A 21123-nucleotide genomic window follows, 5' to 3' on the forward strand; every position below is an offset into this window, starting at 1 on the left:
AGTAATCAAGCTAAAGTAACCCTACCCAACCCTGTGTATGTATATATATATATATATATATATATATATATATATATATTAGGATGGTGTTGGCTGTGGGGAAACAAGTAAATATATTCTACACAAAGAGTGGTTTACGATAGTATTCTGTGTGTTTCTATGAATGTAGGAGTGAGGTGTGCCTGGCCTGTCAGTTAGCCATTGCAGTAGTTCGACACGTCCCCCAACCAGCCAACTTAATGTTGTCCAAGGCTGGGTTATGCCGCCGCTGCTGTTCACACGCTGTCTGCAAAGCCCTTAATTGGAGCCCTGTGAAACTTTACACCCGACTATGCAAACTATCACAAATGCACAAACACAAGAACACTCACACATACACGAACACACTAAGGGAGGTTCTCATGAATGACCGCATCTTGCAGAGCCTGCATAGAACTAACTGCAGGGAAGGCAAAGTGGACATTCTGTTCTGCATACTGTACAGAACAAATTACTTTAGGGATGTAGGGTATGGTCTTGTTTAAAGACTTTGAACTAAAATTGCATAAAATACATTGTCGTCTGAAAGGACTTTGCGGGAGTGGACACGATGTACTGTTCAGAACAAGACATTATGGATGGATGCTTGGCAGAGCTACGTTATACTGTATACTGACATTGCCTATTCAATCTTTTGAATTTAAAAAAAAAAAACATTTTCTAGTTTTAAGTCACAGATGCACACAATTACAAAAAAATAAAAAAATAAAAAAAACATAATTTACAAAAATCATAGTCTTTTGAAAGGTTATTTATTTCACAAAATGATGTTGTATCATGGTAAATTAAGTTTTGGGGAAGAAAAGATATAGTATAATTGTATGATGACTAACATATCGCCAATGCAAGTAGAATAGCCCAAGTTATATACAACTTCAAAAAAAAATTAAAGAAATATGATGATTTACGACTATATTTTCTCACTAAAATACTTTCCCCATTACATTTTGAACGATAGCAAGAACCACCAAGTAGAGGAAATACAAAAAAACTGTATAATTAATCAACTGCTTTATTTGTATTTAGTAATTGTCAGAAAAGACAAGTAAAACATTAGAGAATATATCTTTTTTAAAAGATTCAAAAATATGTTTACATTCAAGTGAAAAATCAATGGACCTTTTATTGATTATATTAGAGTATAATTTAATTGAAAAAAAATAATTATCATTGTATTTAATAATTTAGCTTGGTGTGTAAAAGTATTTTTACATATATTGTGGCTACGAGGCATCAGCATTGTGCCAATACTAGCCTTTTTCAAGTTATCGGTAACCACCAGGAATGGGTATACGTTTACATTTAACAAAATGGAGTATTGTGGACAAGTGTTAAGTTATGATTTTAAGGTTTTTAGAGAAGAGAATTTCAGGTCATTATGGTAGCTTTATTTGGTATCGATGCCTACTCAAGATTTGTGTATTGGTATTGTAATTTACATGAAAATGTAATTATTTATTCTAATGTATTATCAGTTGAGGTGAGTTTGTAAACTATATTTACATATTTTGATAAATATCTGCAGTGAATACAAACCAACCAAAACAAACAAAAAAAAGAATCAAAAATATATATCACATATATAGCTTTGATGCTATTGGGAATCATAAAGGCAAGGGTCTCCCTAAGAACACTTTAGTAGCCTGGGGGCTGGTTCTGAAAAATAGATCACCAGTACTGGGTCATTGTTATTTTCTAAGAATTTGATTCCCAACAGGCATGTTTTCTAGTTGCTTATTTTAACCCTACTTCCCATAGTTTTAATCTGGTAATAACATGGTAACATCATAGTAATATCACAGTAATAGCATGATAAGTTACTTTAGCAGGACATATGAAACCTGTACCTATTCGTGCTATTCAGTAACAAAAAAAACTACCTCTCAGCTTTAAAAAGGGAAGATGACCCCCTGATATAAATCACTTGATATTACATTATAGTTTGTACACGTCATAAAATGATGACGTCAGGTGATCAGATCTCCCCGGATTTATGGGTCTTCAGAAAGTGCCTTCATGCACTCTGAGCGAAGCCTGAAAACGCTTCAAGAGATAACAAAATAAGAGAAAAAAACGAGAGACGGAGAGATATGAGAAGCATGCGGAAAATGGGTGCAGCCTCGCACACACAAAAGCCCCCATTGGCGATCCACGGCACCCCCATCTCCCCGCCCCTCCCTCCTATGCCTCCACCACCAGTCGAGGTGCATTGTGGGGAAGAAAGTCGTTGCCATTCGACCTCTGCGGGGCCTGCGCGGACGCAGCGAGAACCCTGAAAAAAATGTCAAGTATGCGATTAAAAAAGACATTTATTTCCGCGTAACCGACACACTCTCACCAGGGGGGAAAACGAGCAGCAACGGCGGGTGGGACACGGCGGGGAGACGGAAAGGAATATTTTTTTTACCGTGGCGGGAGGGAGGGGGGCTCCTGGTGAGACATTTGTCATAAGCGCAAGAAAAATGTCCGGCGAGAGGAACCGCAGGTCGCTGGCGTTCCGAGGCGGCAGACTAGCTGGGCTAACAGGCTCCGGAGGTCCTGCCGGGGGGGCGAGCACCAACAGCTGGGAGGCCCCGGCCTGCCAAGACAGACATTTTAACGGCAAACGGTCGGACCAAGACGAAGACGGGGACCTGAGAACGACGCGACCAACGCGGAAGCGACCGGAGGGCGCCGGCTCGGTGAGCGACAGCACGGAGCCCGACGCGGAGGAGGAAGAGGACCCGGAGGCGAGTGCAGAGAACCGCGGTGTGGATCATTGTGCCACTGTCGACTCGGCGGCCAACGGCTACAAGGAAACGGGCAGCCAAGACCCGGTCAGGAAATGCGGCGTGGAGATGAGACCGCAGACGTTGCTCCAGAAGCCCTCGCTCTTCCACGCGTCGTGGCTCCACGAGTTCCCGTGGTTGCGCTTCTGTCAGCAGACGGGGCTCATGTCTTGTTCGTGGTGCCGCGACGTAGCCAACCGAAGCGGTGGCAGCGGCGGGGACGAACTCACCAAGGGCACCCGGAGCTACAAGCGGGCCCTGCTCCTCCGACATCACCTGTCGTCCGAGCACGGCAGGAACGACCCCGGAAAACAGGTAACCGCTGCGGGAGCGACTCCCGCCCCTTCGCTGCTGTCAAACTGACTTGGACCCTTATAAAACAAACTTTTGTTACTTTTTATGTACTTTTACGCCATTCTAAGGTTAACTTTATTCATCTTCCTAACATTTCAAGCGGAAAGTGAGCTTTGAAACCCCGTTGTTCGCTTTGTCGCTAATTAGCTTAGGAGCTAGCTTGAGGCTAAACTAGCACGTAGCTTCTTCGGTTTTTAGCCGGGATTGGGCGACGACTAATGTGGTTAAAGCCTGGGTGGATATACTTAAAATCTCGCTAGTATAATTTAAAAAAAAATCAATCGTTCCATACCTCATCTTTCACTTACCTCGACAGGATACAATAAATTGTAAAATTAATGCTTCAAATCGCCAACAGAACAAGGTCTTGTAATTTGTTCTAAACGCAGACATCTTAACATATATTTAAAGAGAATAGCCTTATAAACAATGCTATAACAAAAATCATACATCTTGAATTAATATACTATTATAAGAAATATTGGCAAATGAGTTAGTAAAGAATCATCTTACAAAGTCATTTTGTTGACTTCAGTAAACACAATTTTATGCATTCAATTCTTATACAGTGGAATAACAGTATTTACAGACAATTGATGGTGGCAACAATAATTATCGAGGTACCATTTTTAAAAATTACATGGTTTATGTGGTTTGCACTCCAATGTTTAAAGAGTGCAAGCGGTTTAATTTAATTTGGAACTGTACATAAACCCAGTTTCTCATCTTCTTGTTTTCTTTGCATCAGCATCTGTCTTGATTGCTATCTAGCCAGAGGTCACAATGACAAGGGTAGCCACAATCCCCCCACCTTGGGCCCTCTCAAGGTTCGCACTCTCTGGTGACCTCTGCTGCTTTTTACTCAACCTTCCCCCTCCTCCTCCTCTTGGGAGCTAAATTAGAGGCGTTGTGCCAGAATGACCCCCCAAAAAATCCATACTGGACCAGAGAGAGAGAAAAAATGTGTGGAGGGGAAGCTTGGTGAAATGGATGCCCCTAATACAACAGGAACATGACAAAAAGTGCAGGAATCTCACCAAGAAGCCAGTGTTCATTCAGTATGTTCTTGATTAGGTTTATTTGTGCACATTAAGAGAACAAAATGCAAATTCTCAATTCAAACAAAGATAGTTGACCATTTTCCATCACTTTTAGTTGCATTTTGCTCAGATTTGCTTTATTATGAGGGATTGTTTGACAATATTTTATACTTTAACTAAATATAATAGTTCTGTATTTAAATGTTTATTTTTCCACAAAAAATGGTCAGTAATTTGTAGAAAATATAAAGTTGTAGAAAAATATGCCCATTAAATAATGTAGCGGGTCGGATCTGGCATGCAGACCTCGAGTCTGACACTTAATAGAATGACATGGCATCACCTGACCCCCACTCCCCCCTTGTCATCCACATTTTTGCGAATTAACTGGACCTTCTGTTCACCCTTTGGGGCACATTATATGATTAGGGCGTGTAGGTCTCAAGCTGAGAAGATCCTCCAACTTAGGTAAACTGTTTAAGTTTTCCTGAAATCACCAAAAACATACGATTATTTGTGGTAAATAATCCGAGTAATACAGTGGAAATTGGTCAGTTCCATGACTTTTGGGTGCTTCTAAATTACATTTTCTTCAGGATATAGGCATATTATTTAGTTCTGTTGATTAGTGTTGAATAATTTTATACTAGTTCTCATCAATAAAGCCCTGCCCCCATACCGCTTCCCACCTGTCAATGAAATGTAATCACGGCATGAACAGTAACAACAGAGCCGAGTCACGCCTCTCCCTACATTGCCAAATAATTTTCCTTAATTTTGTTCTATGTCTGTCCCTTACCGCCTGTTTTAGACAGTTTTCCAGGGAAACTTTAGTTCATATGGTATTGATAGACTTTATGTATTGCTATGCAGTACAATATACCCCGGGATACGACATTTTGTTATGTGGGGATTAGGGAAGTGAAATTGTTGTATGGCGAGGAAGAGAAACCTATGATAATTGGTACCAAACCCTGGTACTCTAAATAAAACCATACAAATAAAATATTATACAGTAAGTACTACTTGTGTGTAATATATATGTATATGATTAGCTGGCATGTACATGTAAAAGAAAAATCAAATTGATCAAGTGGATGCAGATGGGGGAAGACGACAACAGATTAAATTGTACCTGGTTTCTAAACTCCCACTTTAAAAGATTGTCATGCCCTTAGAAGATTTTCATGCTTCAATTTTCTCCTTATTTTAAAAAAAAAACGTCCAGATCGTCAATTGGTTACAGCCACGCAAATTCGCGAGGGTAGCGAAGCTTAGTTGCCTTGGTTATTATATTTTAGATAGATAGATGGATAATTTATTCATCCCCGCAGCACTCCTTTAAGCAGCACTCCTTTAAGCATCACTGCAAGCTTTAAGACCCAAAGCGATTAATACAGTACAAAAAATACAGTATTGCCAAAATGCAACATTTTCACGAATCACTCGAGATTCAGAATTCAATGTTGAGAATAAGGCTTTGTGGTAGTTTAGCTAATAGCATATTGGCATTTTCATGATGCGGTAATGCAAACCAATTTCAGACCAGCAAAATATGATATTGACCAATGACAGGCATTTTGGAGACAACTTCTCATACTTAAAGTTTGAAATCATTTGTAGTTGATGTAATAAATGCTGTAAAGAAGGGCCTCAAAAAATCTCTTATTCCACACTATAAGGTAAAAACTGGGACGCCGTATCCCAGGGGTCTCTTGTATATGAAAGCTTTATGGCTTCTTGTCTGAACCTACACTTTTTAGATATATACATTTCAAGGTACAGTACTACAATATCAATTAGTATTTTATAATTTAATTGCTGTTGTCTTTATTCCTGTATGATCCTTTTGGGGGGGTGCATCATGCCCTAATATTTGACAGCAACGTAACTGTAAAGACTACGTGCATTTTTATCTTTTTTTATGGGTCCGAGATTTGCACGGCAGTTCTCAGATGCCATAAAGCCAGGGCGTGTTTCGCCGCCGATCGCAGTCGATCTCAATTTGGTGTCAAAGAGCGTTTCCTGCCGACGTCGAGCGATCTGTCATGGCCGACTGGCGAAGACTGTTTGACTCGCAAGAGGATTGGACAACCGCATTTAGTTCCGTCCTTTGCCACACGCAACGGCTAATCAGAATGACTTAACGTGATCCACTAACTTGTACACACGTCTAATTGGGAAGGAGAGTGCTGCCGGTGGATTAGGGGGGCAGATTCTTCCCGGCAACAAGAACCCCTGCACGTACGCCACACATGGCAAAGTGGTGTCCTGCTATCATTTTAGCTTGTGATGCTAATACTTAGCTGCGGTTTACTACCAAAATGAAGTTCGTGGGTTCAAATGTGAAAGGACGGATATTTTTCTTTGCATTGACAGAGAAATTCACAATTTTTTATACACCTCATCTCTCATCTCATCTCATTAGCCGTACCGCTTATCCTCAGTAGGGTCGCGGGGGGCTGGAGCCCATCCCAGCAATCATCGGGCAGTGGGCAGGGGACACCCTGAACTGGTTGCCAGCCAATCGCAGGGCACACAGGGACAGACAACGCATTCGCTCATTCACACTTAGGGACAATTTGGACCGGCCAATTCACCTGAAATGCATGTCTTTGGAATGTGGGAGGAAACCGGAGTGCCCGGAGGAAACCCACGCAAGCACGGGGAGAACATACAAACTCCGCACAGAAAGTCTGGAGCTGGATTTGAACCCACGACAGGTTCCCATGACATGAACTGTGCCGCACAAGCGCTAACCACTGCGCCGCCGTGCTGTTTTTTATACACATTCAGCAATTTATTTATCTGCATTTTTAGAAATTTAAATACCTTTAAATGTTCCAACATATTGAGTAATTTCCATGCTAGTTTGCCAAACAAGAATTTTCAATGATCTTTGAAACATTTGAGGCGTACTTAAAAGTTGAAAGTGTAATATTTTCTCTATTATGTCTGTGTGCCCATCTGAGTTCAAAGATCCTTTATATGCCCATCTGCTTTTATCTTTTAGCAAAGCTAATATTCGCTTCAAAAATTGAACTTAAAAATACATTTTTAGACATGTTAATTGATAACCGATTTTCAGGGCTATGTCCCAAATTAAAAGGCACACCGCCAAAAATAGTCTTATGCGAAATGTTTTTCATATATCGTCTGGAAAATACTCTTTGGTTTCTGTTTTAAGCATTTTACGTTAAGACTTAGGGCCGCAACGATTAGTTGACAATGTTGACAAAAATCGATAAAAGAAATAGTCGACAATGAAATTCATTGTTGATTATTGTGAGTGGGACGTCTCTTGCTCAATAGCCAATAGCATCTCTGGAGCGGTACCATGCATACTTGGCTGCATCAACATAAACTATTCATATCAAAATCTCAAGTTTGGGAGCATTTTATCCTGGAACCGGTGCAAAAAAACACTTGCATAGCAGACCTTGCGGTAGATTGGTGATGCATAAAGATTTTAAGTGTCCCGGCTTTATGGAATTCTAGTAATGTTCTAGCCATTATGGTTATGATGAAATGCTTTGTACATTTTTTTACACGATATTTCACTATAAACTAGAGCTTAGCTCTACGCCAGACTGCCTGACAGACGTATTTGAAATTAAATGCATGCAGTCCGAAGAATTGCTTTAATTTCAGTTTTGAATAAATCCGGAGTATGTTTAATGAAAGATGCATTTTTCAATGTACGGATGTTTCTTGTGGTTATTATCATGTGCCACATAATTAAAAAGACTGCATAATTTAGGAAAAAAATATCTAGATATGAGAAATATTTTACAACAAAACACTTTAGGAAAGAAACTTTTTCTTAAAGAAGAAACTGCTGATGTGTTTTATTTCTTATTTCATTTCTTATCTTATTTATTTATTTAATTTCTTACCCGCGTGTTGGTTTAAGATCAGGTAATGGTGTGATTGTAATCCTGTGCTGCCCTTTGAGACATTTTTGTGATTAAGGGCTATATAAATAAATTTGACTTGATTTGAATTTCTATTGCATTTGTCATCGCAAAGAAAACCCACTATGCTGCTGTTTCTGTTTGCAGGAATTTAGTTTCAGTTTTGGTTTTCAACAGGCACACCAACCTTTGTCCGCTTTGCAGTGTAGGTTGAAAACCCCCATTTTTTTAATTGGGGAGGGGAGTTGGAAGGATGTATTTTACCAACTAGTAAGGAAACCTCATGTTCACTCCTCAAAGCCAAAGTTTAGTCTGGAGCTTTTGGGATAAAAAGGTACCCCTCCCTTAAGGTCCACTTTGATGCCCCGCCCGTCTGGGTCAAAGACCGGATAACCAAAGTGATCCCCAAGGGCTGAAAATTGAGGGGGTCGTTTCACCCCTTTATTGTCCCTTTGACAAAGACGAGGCCTTCCCAAGTTTTGGTGGGAGTGGCTGTTTGCGGTCTGGCTAGATAGCGCTGCCGACGGGATGTTTATTGGGGCCTGCCTGTCAGTAAAATAGGGTGGGATGACGCCAGAGGGAGGATTCTTGCTGAATTTGCGACTCTGTGGACCCCCCTACACACTGCTCCCTCCTTGTCTACTTCTTCTCTAGTGGGACATTGTTGAGAGGCCAGGAGACACTCGGCGGTCCTCCCACACCTTGGGCAACATGCACACAGCTGTATTGTTCAAGAATGTGGGGACCGGCTGGTTGGCTGCGAGTTGAGAGGTGGGGCCTCTAACTGACTTTTTTTCTTTGAATTCACCACCACTGGCCCCAGGGGTCCGGTCATGAGACTGTGTAGATTTTTGGGTGGGGGCTTTAATTCCTATATGGCGACACTGCTGGATTACCATTATAAAGGTGTGTCATGTTTGTTCCAAATCCGCTAGGCACTCGAGGGGGCGGAGTTTGGGTTTGTTTAGGTCCCGTTTTATTTGTGTTGTGGCAAGTTCAACCTCTCCCTCACTGTTTGTTGTTTTCCACCTGTCATCCATCTGTACGCCATAGTTTTCAAATCACAATTTAATTGAATTTAGAGCACGGGTCTCCAACGGGGGGCCAGCACCAGGGTGCCCCTTAAGCACAACTATGGGCACCTTTTCTGTGTTACTTGCACTAATTAGTAACAAAGTACTCTGAGCATGAAAAGGTTGGAAAACCCTGCCTTAAAGGGCCCTGCAAGTGTTTTTGTTAGTCATAGGCCATTAGCGTGCTGTGCATTTCACACCTAGACTCTCAGTTGGCTGAATCAATCCAACTCTTTTAACGATTTTATGGCTATCAAACATATAAGGCAGCTACAGCTGCAAAACATAAAAACATTAATAGTAACCTAATACATTTGCAATTATAATTTTGGAAGACTATCTATCTACCTACCCACCTACCCACCTAGGAAAGCGATGATTTGACAACTCACCATCTGATTGGCTAAACCAACAGCTTTATTGTCACTTTTCATTCTTTAGGGCCCACAGGGCTGCTTGTGAAGGCTTCCAGGTAGATTTCTCACCCTGGCGACAAGTAATTGCAGAAATGTCATTGGTTAAATGCTTTAATATGAAAGAACACCTCTGAAAGCAGCACAACCAGGGGGAAAGCAATCAAAGGAAACTGACAATTTGTAATTATTTAATCAACATTCATGGACAAAATATAAATAACATCACATGATTCAGATACATTTTTAACCAGCAGAGAAGGCCTTCCAGGCCCTGATGGCCCACCACTGTATTTGCTATGTGTCCTGACCACATATTCTTAAATGTTATTCATTATATCATCTTGGAAAGTTATCATCCTTTTTTTGTGTAATATGTAAAATCTAGAAAGGAATTGGGAATTACTTTGGCAAAATGTAAATTCTGTAATGTTAAAGATTGGAATTGTTACACAGGAGGTGGTGCCCCAACAACCCAAATAGTTAAGGGAATTGTGAACCGTAAAGGGTGAAGCAAAAATATAACCATGCAAAGGCAACTTTTGACTTTAAAGGAAAATGAAAAATGCACAGGAATCAATCGCTAAGTTGCACAGCTGTAACTAATTGATGATTTTTAAAAAGTAGAAGTATTTTTTTTCCCCGTTTGAAACCTTTGAGATTTTTTTTATTCCAGAGTCCTAACTGCCCCATCCGGAAAAAGGATGCCTTAGAATTCAACTAACAAACACGTCCTGAACTCGTACAAATTTTCTTCATAGACTGGAGTGCAAATGACTGACATGGCTGCCTTGAGCTGAGTGGGTTGACTAATCATTAACAGGTTCAACAAATTCTCAGTACACGGTGCAACCTTTTTAAGTCCGACACAGTCGGTTCTGCCACACATGTGGGTCAAAATATAAGGGCTACGTTTGTAAAATTATACCATCTCCAGGACAACCTTAAAGTAACACTTATAGTTTATTGATGTTTTCATGTCGAGACATTTTGTGTCGAATGTTTGTATCCGTGTGATATTGCCTTACACCTACTTAAAAGAAACCCTTTTGTATAAAGGTAATGCTTAGAAAAGGCTTTGTCAGAAATTAGTGTTTGATTCTTTGCCCCGCCCATATCCCACCCCCAACAGCAGTGATTTAGGAATTCTGCCCCATTGAGAGCACAGAACATATGTTTTATATACAGGATGACGCGCAAATTCGCGAAGCGTTCCTCATTTTTGTCAGATATAACAAAATTGTGAATATGCTTAACTGCTGTTAAAACTGTCGCGAAAAATTGTTCAAACCTCACATTGTTTATTTGCTGTTAATAGTGTCAATAAAATGGTTCAAACCAAAACCATATATATATATATATATATATATATATATATATACATTATCTTCATAACAATTTGAACATGAGCTCTGTTGTTCAAAATAGGGGCAGGACTTGAATATAATTGAAATAAAATACATTGCCAATTGAAAATAACGTTTGAAAATGATCTTTTCCAAGCACATTATGGCCAACTTATCAACAGAATCCAAATAAATATCCGTCGAGTCCATTTTTTTAGGGGTTGGTGCTAATTTAATCTGCAATGGTGACTGGATTTTCATAGTTTGGTGCACAATTTAGTCATATTAGTTTGTATTTTTTGCTAATTTGGTGACTGTTTTAACGTCTTTAGAGGTTTAATCAGCTTTCTTTTTCCCTCGTCGTGGCCTGACTGGCCTTGTCGGTGGCATGGGCGCACCCCCTGGCTCCGTACTGTGCAGTAGGAGGGAGAAGAAATGATTTCACAAAAGGCCCACAGTGAGTGGACAATGAGCCTGGGGAAAAACGCAGGCCATTGTGAAGGCCACTCAAAAATGGGGTGACCCGTCGACTTAGGCACTCGCTGGCGTTCCATCCTCCGCCCGCCTTGCTTTTTCTCTTGAGGTCTGGCTCCTATCAGCCATTTCTTATCTGGCCATTGTAACTTTTCCTCCATTATGAGCCTTCTTTTCAGCCATTATAGGGAGCGTGTCGTCCAGCCTGCAAAAGCTTGTTCCCATTCGCTCTCTCAATCCCTCGGAACTCGCTCGCTCTTCCTCCCTCCAGCTGTGTGGCCGGGGATGGATGATAAACCCCAGCCCACCACCCCACCCGCTCATCTCTCCCCTTTATATGCCATCCTGTGTGCCCGGGCTGCTGTGCAAGAGAGTGGGGGCTGGGTGGGGACCTCAGAGAAATGGATTTAATCGGCTGAAACCCCAGCTGTAGGGGTGGGGGGCCGGGGCGGTTTTTACTTTCTGGTGTTAGGCGGGGGGGCAAAAATGCCAGAGAAATGTGAATTATTCTGGATTAGGACATCTGCTGAGCAATTTTGTTACCCAAAAAAATCATTAAACACCTCAGTATGTAGGCGTCTTCTTTATGGTGTTAGTGTAGTTGTGTCTGTGTAATAAACACACTGGTATTATATGTGTATGCGCTGGATGCATACTGCCCTTGCTCTTTAGTTTGCTGGAGCGGCCGTGAGGGGTGGATATGGGGGCAGCCGTTACAGGGTCAACTATTCTGCCAGCTCCCCTTCCCGTCATTCATCTTGGGATGGCCCTCCTCCTAGTCTTACTCTTTGTTTCACTCTACAAAAATGTCCACCATTAGAGATGATATAACTATATAAGAGCACCTTCAAAAAGGTAAGGGGCTCAGTCGAAGGGAATCTTTTGTCCCTCATTTATTACTGGATGGCTATATTATAATGAGGGAAATTTTAAACTTTTTATTTTTTTTCTTAAATTGTAATATTGCAGTATTCACCTACCTTTTTTGAAGCTGACAGCTACTTTTTGTTACTGATTACCTTGAAGGGCTACCATTGTGTGTGTGTGTGTGCGTGTGTGTGTGTGTGTGTGTGTGTACACATACATACTATAATTTTCGGGACTAAAGAGCGCACCTGATTATAAGCCGCACCTAATATTTTGTTTGTTTGTTTGTACATGATTCAATTGTTTGTTTGTTTGTACATGATTCAAATTGAATCGTTTCTTGTACATGATTCAATTGTTTGTTTGTACATGATTCAAATTGAATCGTTTCTCCGGCGCCGTCACGAATGGCAGCCACTCCAGCAGCTCCCGTGTTATTTTCGATTGTTCTCAGCTTAGGGATGCTGCTGGAAAAGTGAATTTCCCTTCGGGGATGAATAAAGTATCTATCTATCTATCTATCTATCTAGTGCATTTTTAAAGGAAAAAACATACCAGCTCAGTAGCCTAGATGGTAAGGCGCCCGCTTTGAGACTGGGAGGTCGGTGGTTCGCGCCCCGGCCGAGTCATTCCTAAGACTTAAAAAGTGGTCGGCGGCGCCCTCTGTTGGCTGCGGCTGCATCGGCTCGCTACAACGGGTCAGGTGTAATCGACATTTCGTTCTGTGTACATTGTTACACAGAATGACAATACAAGGAAATTATTATTATTATTATTATCTTTGTGTTGAACCACACCTGACTAGTGAGATTGAGAGATTTTTACTAAGAAATATTGTACACTGAAAGAGTTTTAATAATATACAGTATATATGTTGGCCTGGAGAGGGATGGGCACGACCAGGCTGTACTTGCCTAAGACATCCAACCAACCTTAACGTTCTGACAGCCTGCCGATGGGCCACTAGACTTTTGATATACAAATACGTGTCTATACTATGTCACCAGTCACTGAAATATGACATGCCACATATAATTGGAATCTCCAGCGCGCTAAGAATTTTGACATTTTTATTGTTTATCTCCTGCATCCATTCAATATGGTTGGTGTAAAGTGTAAAAAGAGGCCAGTCGTTTCTTTTGAAATGAAAGTGGAATAAGAAAGCTTGATGCGGTAAAGAAAATGGTGGGATCGCTTTTTTTTTCGTCCACTCTAAACCATGGAGGAGGACCTCTTGAAGCCCATCTTCAAAATGTTTTTTTGTTTGTTTTTTTTAATGAAATGGGTTTTTTATGTACAAAACAATTCAGTTTACTTATACAAGCCTTAAACATACTTGTATAAACCTTAAGCATACAAAATATAGCACTGAAGCAACTTACGAACGATCGTCCGGTACCCATCTTGTTCATAAGTAGGGCAGAGTCTGTATATTCATCAGAGAAAAATCATTATCAGTCTGAAACAAGATACCTGAAAACTATCAAGCCGACGTAACTCCCATTACGTCCCCTGGCCGTCGTCGACTTCTCTGAATGTCCAAAAATGGCTGCGTACATCCAGGACAATCCATAGAATCCAACCATGTAAAATATTTATTCGAAATCACACAATAATGCTGACTGGAAAATAGAAATCCACCTTAAACATTTCTGCTTTGTTGAATGTTGCTTCTTGTAGTCCGTTTCTTATGCCACTTTATTTCCGTTTACAAATAGACTCGTCACTTGTTACCACAATGTGGTAGTTAGCCTTACTCTTACGATTGACACCTTTTCCATGATGAGAGTCTGTTCATGCTTGTTTTATTCATTCACAAAGCGCTAAGTTACATTAAACTTGCGTCTTCCACTACACATATATTCCACCTGTCTCACTCTTACTGATCGGGCACCCCGACGGCCATTAGAAAAAAAATTGATTAATTAGCCGCAGCATTGCATAAGCCACAGAGCTCATAGCTTGGGGAAAAGTCTTGGTAATAGTCAGAATTTTACAGTATTATATCCATCCATCCATTCATTATCTGCACCGCTTATCCTCAGTAGGGTCGCGGGGGTGCTGGAGCCCATCCCAGCTATCTTCGGGCAGTGGGCAGGGGTAACCCTGAATTGGTTGCTAGGCTGTCGCAGTGGTATTATCTCATATGATATATACTGGACTGTCTCAGAAAATTAGAATATTGTGATAAAGTTCTTTATTTTCTGTAATGCAATTAAAAAAACAAAAATGTCATACATTCTGGATTCATTACACATCAACTGAACTATTTCAAGCCTTTTATTATTTTAATATTGCTGAATTTGGCTTACAGCTTAAGAAAACTCAAAAATCCTATCTCAAAATATTAGAATATCATGAAAAAGTATACAAGTAGGCTATTCAACTAATCACCTGAATCATCTAATTAACTCGAAACACCTTGCGAGGGTTTCCTGAGCCTTAAAAACACTCAGCTTGGTTCAGTAAACTAAATCACTGCTGATCTGACTGCTGTCCAGAGGACCATCATTGATACCCTCCATCAGGAGGGTAAGACACAAAAAGAAATTTCTCAAAGAGCAGGCTGTTCACAGAGTGCAGTTTCAAAGCATATCCACAAAAAGTCTGTTGGAAGGGAAAAATGTGGCCGGAAACGCTGCACAACCAAGAGAGATGACTGCAGCCTTAACAAAATTGTGACGAAGAGCCGCTTCCAGAATATATAAAACAACTTTTGTTATTATTATGTATTACTATGTTAGTACCATGTTATAATTTTTAGAAGCTTACTTCAACTGATAAAACATCTTTAGAAATCAAATCTACCTAGGATATCGCAATTACGCATTACTGGTGAGCTTTATTCGGAACATGTTCGCGGTTATTCAGGTGTTCAAAGGGAGTTACCTGGTGTTCGCGGGCACCACGTTTGAGACCCCTGCATTGTTGTGTTCTGATATAAAATGAAGTTTTGTCTCATTTTTCACATGGCAACAAGTATCTGCAGCTTTTCTTTTTCAGTCCATATTTAAAGCTCAAATCCAGAGTTAAAATAAAAAGGTAGACATTGATATCTTAATTGCATGCTGATACTTAACCTGACAAAATGTTCTTTATTTGAGATTGAGCAGAACATTTTGTTGAAATTAGGGTTAGGGTTGAAATTAGTTGGGCGTATGGTGCATAAGTCTATGCCAGTAGTTCAATCTGACATTGCTATAGTAGACGGGATCTTTAGTGGTACCATACAAATTCCCCTAACTGCCACCAACAGAAAGCTAAGCACTGTGACCCATTTTCATTGTGAGACTCACTTGTGCTCTCCTTCATTCATGCAGCAAGCTCAAAAGTGTGTCACTACCCTATTTTATTTTATCAAAATGTCGTAAGAATCTTGTCAAGAAATAACTACTTAAAAAAAACATTAATGCCCAAACCTCCTAGCGGTTAAGTGGAAATGAAAACATCATAAAGTAGCCAACATCCCAGGACTGCGCTGTTTATGTTTTGGGTGCGATATTTGACTTGTGCGTTTAAGAAAGAAAGATTTCATTTGATTGTTTAGTTCTTGAGCTGTCTTTTCTTTCAGATGTAACTTTGGGGAAAATGCAATCCTGTGAACTGATATCACGTTTGGTTTTGGTTGTCCAGATAATGTCAGATTTGTTTTTATTCAGGGATCCATTCTAAGTATTAGGTAGACCGTTATTTAACTGGTGATGGCCAAATATGATGTCACTGTTATAGGTCCCATAGAAAAAAGTAAAAAAAGTCGACTTTACTTGTGTATATATACTTTTTTCATACACAGTTTATACTTTTCTTCAAAGGTAGTCTAATAACTTGATCGTGTCCCCTCTCTACTGCTTCATAATTTAAGCGGGTCACTGGAAATGTCCGCAGAAACAGACTCATGGTTTGGGATGGTCCTCCTTACAATATATTTAGATTTTGTATAGAGGTAATTTTTGGGTGCCCTATCTTCCTCTTTCTAGGGTGCTCGACCATCACATGGTCCAGACTGTTGAGTGTTCGAGCTTCTAAACTTTAGTGAATGAAGGTTTTTTTCCTAAGTTTTTATCGTGGCACTATTTTGTGCGTCTTTGCATGAAGCCCATTTTCGGGAACAGTCGTTGGTTAAGAGTGACAGCTGCGCCTACCAAGTCCATGATCAAGAATCTTACAACACGAGTGTTGTATTCTGTAATACCCTTACCCCAAGTTTTGTAAATATTTTCACGTTTTGTACTTCTTTAGTAAGCATATTTTTAAGTGTTTTTACTTTTTACAGCTACTAATGTGTACAGCAAAGACGATACCTCTTGAGAAGAATGATCTATTTTTCTTAGCCATGGCATGTGTGTGACTAAGTATTGGAGCACTTGTATAATGTTTAGTAGTGATGTATTTTCTCATTATAAATACACTTTCGGCCAGTCATTATATGGTGCTCATAAAAATATTCTCAATATAACTGACAACAAAGTTTTATTTGATTGGTTGATAAAGTTTTGATCTGTCCAACACTAGATTCTTAAAGGTATGGTTATCAGTGTTCAGCACGTTGCTTTAAAAAATATTTAGAGTTACTCTAAAAATTTCTTTCTTCCAAAAATTAACTGATTCAGTAGCTGAATTGCTCTATAGTAAAAGTAACTACTTACCAGGGAAAGTAACTATTGCCCTTACTTAAAAAAGAAGTTGAGAGTCAAAGAATTTGAAATGTTTTGAGCTGTATTTGAGTCAGTTGAATAGACAAGGAACAGACAGGTAGTTGTGTTATAGACACTCGTAATATTTATTGCACATCACCAGCAACAGATGTATCATACACTTAAAGTGCCACAAAGGGAAACAGTAAACAATAATTAATAACAATCAGCAGTAAACAATATAAAGTGAGTTACATAAATTAAATCTTGTAGAGATGGGTATTGTGGTTTTTTGTTTTTTTTGTTTTTTTCAGAGAAATGGCTTTATTGGCTTGGCTCACTTAAAAGAGCCAGCTTTTTCGGCTCCCAAATGGCTCTTCAGGTTATTTTTGTGTTGAAAATGGGGAAAATAAAGCAATATCAGCACTTAAACATTAACACTGAAAAACGCAAGAAACATAAATTAAAATATTTATAAATATACAAAGAAAAACATCAAACACAAAATGTTTAACCTTTTTTTTATACTGAACAAATTTGAGGTAACAGAACCTTTTTCCTGAAAAATGCATATAGACCGATCACAAGAGAAAAATAGGGTCTCTAAGGGGACAGGCTCTTGATTGGTGGGTAAACAGCTCCCACTCCAATAGACGGCTCATAGAGCAGTTTCGTTCACAAACGACACAAGTCGGTTGCAGCATTCACCATTTTTTTTCATTACAGTAGATACTATATTCGTAATCGCTATCTAACTATATTTGTAGTTGCTATTTTGAAAGGTTGGGCCATGATCCCAAAACACATGACGAAATGAACTCAGAGGAAAGCAAAAACTGCGCCGCTGAAAAGAGTCAGGTGTGCCAAGGGGGGGCATGCTGCCATTGGCGTTCTGCAGCCAAAATAGTGCACCGCTTTTGACCGCCAGGAACGGTGACGGCGGAAAAAGTAATCAGTTAAATTACCCGTCGTTATGGTATTATCAACACTGATGGTTACCCAAGCTGTATAATATTATTTTATTTGTAAACAAAAAAAAGACACACTTAAAATTGATTTTTAGTGTGTTTTTATCTCATCAGTTATCAGGATCTGTTGGGGAAAAGCATTATCATGCATGTCTTTATTTTATTAAAAGTTGATGCTTTAAAGGGCTTTCCAATGCTGGAAAAGACCGAAGTGTGTAATTTGGCGAACATATATATTTTCTGAGAGGGCAGCACGGCGGCACAGTGGTTAGCGCGTATGCGGCACATTTCTGATGTCATGAGATCGAATCTCCTGTTTTGATTTTGCATGTTCTTCCTGTGCTTTCATGGGTTTCCTCCGGGCACTCCGGTTTCCTCCCACATTCCAAAGACATGCATCTTAGGTGGATTGGCCGGTCCAAATTGTCCCTAGGTGTGAATGAGCGAGCGAGTTGTCTGTCCCTGTGTGCCCTGCGATTGACTGGCAACCAGTTCAGGGTGTCCCCTGCCCACTGTCCGATGATTGCTGGAATGGGCTCCAGCACCCCCGCAACCCTACTGAGGATAAGCGGTGCTGATAACGGATGGATGGATGGATATTTTCTGAGCACGATCATCCCCTCTGAAAATCCCACTCCACCGCCTGAAGGGTTACATAAAATTATCACGTGACACCACTTTCTCTGAGCAACGTCAAATTTCATTGGCATATCTCTCACGACAGGACGTACAAAAAGTCTCACAGAACGGCCTCAAACGAGATGGAAGTTAGTCATATTCATCCGAGACTAATGCAATCTTCTGATTTAGAAGCGACTATTCCACCTCAAAACCTCAGTCTATATAATTGCTTCTAGTCCAGGCAGCCTATCCTTCCATTGTACCTCATTTGTATCCCTGCTCCCCTTTTGGAAGCCTGTCAGACCAGTTTCTCCCCCTCCAGAGGGCGTGTCAGGAACCCACGGGGTGTTTGCTGACGCTTTGGTGTTTAGTAATGTGGAGGCAACAGCCAGGGAAATTTCCTATTTGTATAAACATACAATTGTGCTTTTATTTTGTACATGTTGTACTCAAAACGGCCTTCGGCTAAGTTTCCTACAACAACGTTGGTGCCCTCAACCTGGCATTTATCGTTGAAATAACGGACAAAAAAAAAAAACGTAAAACAGGACTCGCATTTCTTTTCCATTGTGTACTTAAATAAAATAATGCAAGCATTGAGAACTATTTGTATGTTTTAGTCATTGTTATATTTTATGAAAATGTGTTTTAGGATAGAGTAATAAATACAACTTTGGGATGGGAGTCAATTCAAAGTTTTTTTGTTGTTGTTTTGTTTACTAGAATAACAGGTTAAAATGTAGTACAACTAATTAATTGTTGTGACTCAAATACTGTGTGTGTATATAAATATATATATATATATTTATATATATATATATAGAACATGGTAGATAGTTGTACCCATTTTATTTTTCTTATTTTACTAAAAACTTTCTTTACTGAATTTAAGTACAAATGTAGTATAATGAAAAATACTTAAAAAAGCAACTTTTTTGCCAATGGTTTAAAAAACTATTTCTTAATTATACTATATTTTAAACTTTATATTAATATAGGTAAAATAATGGTTCTAATATTCAAAATGATCTGACGTAGAAGATGGCAGAAATTTGCACCAATACTACGTTGTATTTTTCAGATTTTGTTAACATATTACTAATTTGAAATTAGTCTTATCTAATCTTGGTAAAATATATTTCTAAAAAGTGAAATTGTGTATTACTAGCTCTTACCTAGTGGTAAAAATGTGCGTTTTCTGTGCAAATTTTTTGTGAGTACTTATTAATGTTGACATACTTTTAACCTTCAGAAAATCGCGCCCTCCACTTGGGGAGCTTTGTTACGGTCTTCTCACACGAGGGTCACGCCAGGCTTTTTGTGTGTCATACTTGTACAAGCTGCTTACAAACTTTGCCTCGTCTTTATTGGCTAGTGTTGTTAAATCTTGCCTCTAATTGGCCGGTGGTGTTTAAACCCAAACTTTGACAATTCTGTTTGGCAAAACACACCATCACTCACAAACATGGAGCTATAAATCCTTGAAAATAAACGCAATTTCTTGTGATTACACAATGGCGTTATGTTACATCTCAATATTGATTAGATTTCGGATCATCGTGCAGACCTAACTTGGAATAATTACATACCTGTCAACCTCCACGGCTCCATGCCCGTACAAACTCGTATTTTCCCCTACAAAATACAATATAATCGTACACCATATATATGTTTTTTTTGTTCGGAATGATGCATGATGGGAAATCCCCAGGCGGCAGACTCATGTGCACAGTAGCATCAAACCACTCGCTTTGTTTGCAACAAAAAAAAAAAAGATACAGAGATAGAGGCTTCCGCGGCGAACTCCTTTGACTTGATTCATTTGCCGTTTCGTGATAGTCTGTGTCTACCGGATGGTACCCATCATTGACAAATTTGCGTTTTTCCATACAGATTTCCTTGTACGTCGTACTCGTCTTAAAATGCATAAAAAAAAACAACCTGTACGGCAAAAACCGTACAGGTTGACAGGTATGTAATTAATTCGGGGACCAGTTGGCAAAAGCAGACAGGTATGAGATTAAAGGACTGTGATACGTAAGCACTTACTTTACACATAAAAATAAAGTTAACGTATTTTTACGACCATAAGGCACACTTGAAAGTCAGATTTTCTCCAATTTATGCGGCGCACCTTATAGTGCAGTGTTCACTATTTCTCATGCAGAGCAGCAGACGCAGACCAACTTGGTAGCCTTAGGGTCAGATTCCCACTCCCGAGACTGAGATGTAACTGGTTTGAGCCTTTGCTAAATCAAGATCTACAATATTTTTGACTGAAATCCCATGTTTTTGTGAGAGCATTCACATTACCAACCAAATGCTCCTTCTATGCACTTTGAAGCATTTTTTGTTTGATTGCCATTATACCTTGCTTGCACGGAAGAGTACGCGCGATGTTACACGCAATGTATTGTTAGCGAAAGTGCTCATACACCGTAGCGCATCTAGCAATTTGAAAGTTACTGTGCTACCTGAGGCTGGATGGAGGCTTTTCCTCCATTGAATGCTTTGTGTTTTCGTCCACCATGGTGTGTTGATTTGTACGCTACCCAGAAGAACATGGAAACCGAGCAGCCGCCAGAGAATTAAAGATTAGGAATCGTAGGTTC

At 39.7% G+C, this 21123-nt stretch overlaps 1 protein-coding gene across 2 annotated transcripts in view; it reads left to right on the forward strand.

The window, feature by feature from the left end:
- The first annotated feature begins 2432 nt into the window (after positions 1-2432).
- The window catches only part of zbtb10 (zinc finger and BTB domain containing 10), a 35197-nt gene continuing 16506 nt past the window's right edge, over positions 2433-21123 (forward strand). Inside the window, exon 1 of one of the 2 annotated variants that reach the window (XM_088328746.1) lies at positions 2433-3122. In XM_088328746.1, the coding sequence (XP_088184872.1) occupies positions 2502-3122 (621 nt within the window). In that variant the 5' untranslated portion in view covers positions 2433-2501. The remainder of the gene's footprint in view (positions 3123-21123) is intronic. The other variant, XM_088328745.1, reaches the window with a different exon arrangement.

The sequence above is a fragment of the Urocampus carinirostris genome, chromosome 2 (genome assembly GCF_059441175.1).
Source record: "Urocampus carinirostris isolate Australia breed hairy pipefish chromosome 2, RoL_Ucar_1.0, whole genome shotgun sequence".
Taxonomy (NCBI): Eukaryota; Metazoa; Chordata; class Actinopteri; order Syngnathiformes; family Syngnathidae; genus Urocampus; species Urocampus carinirostris.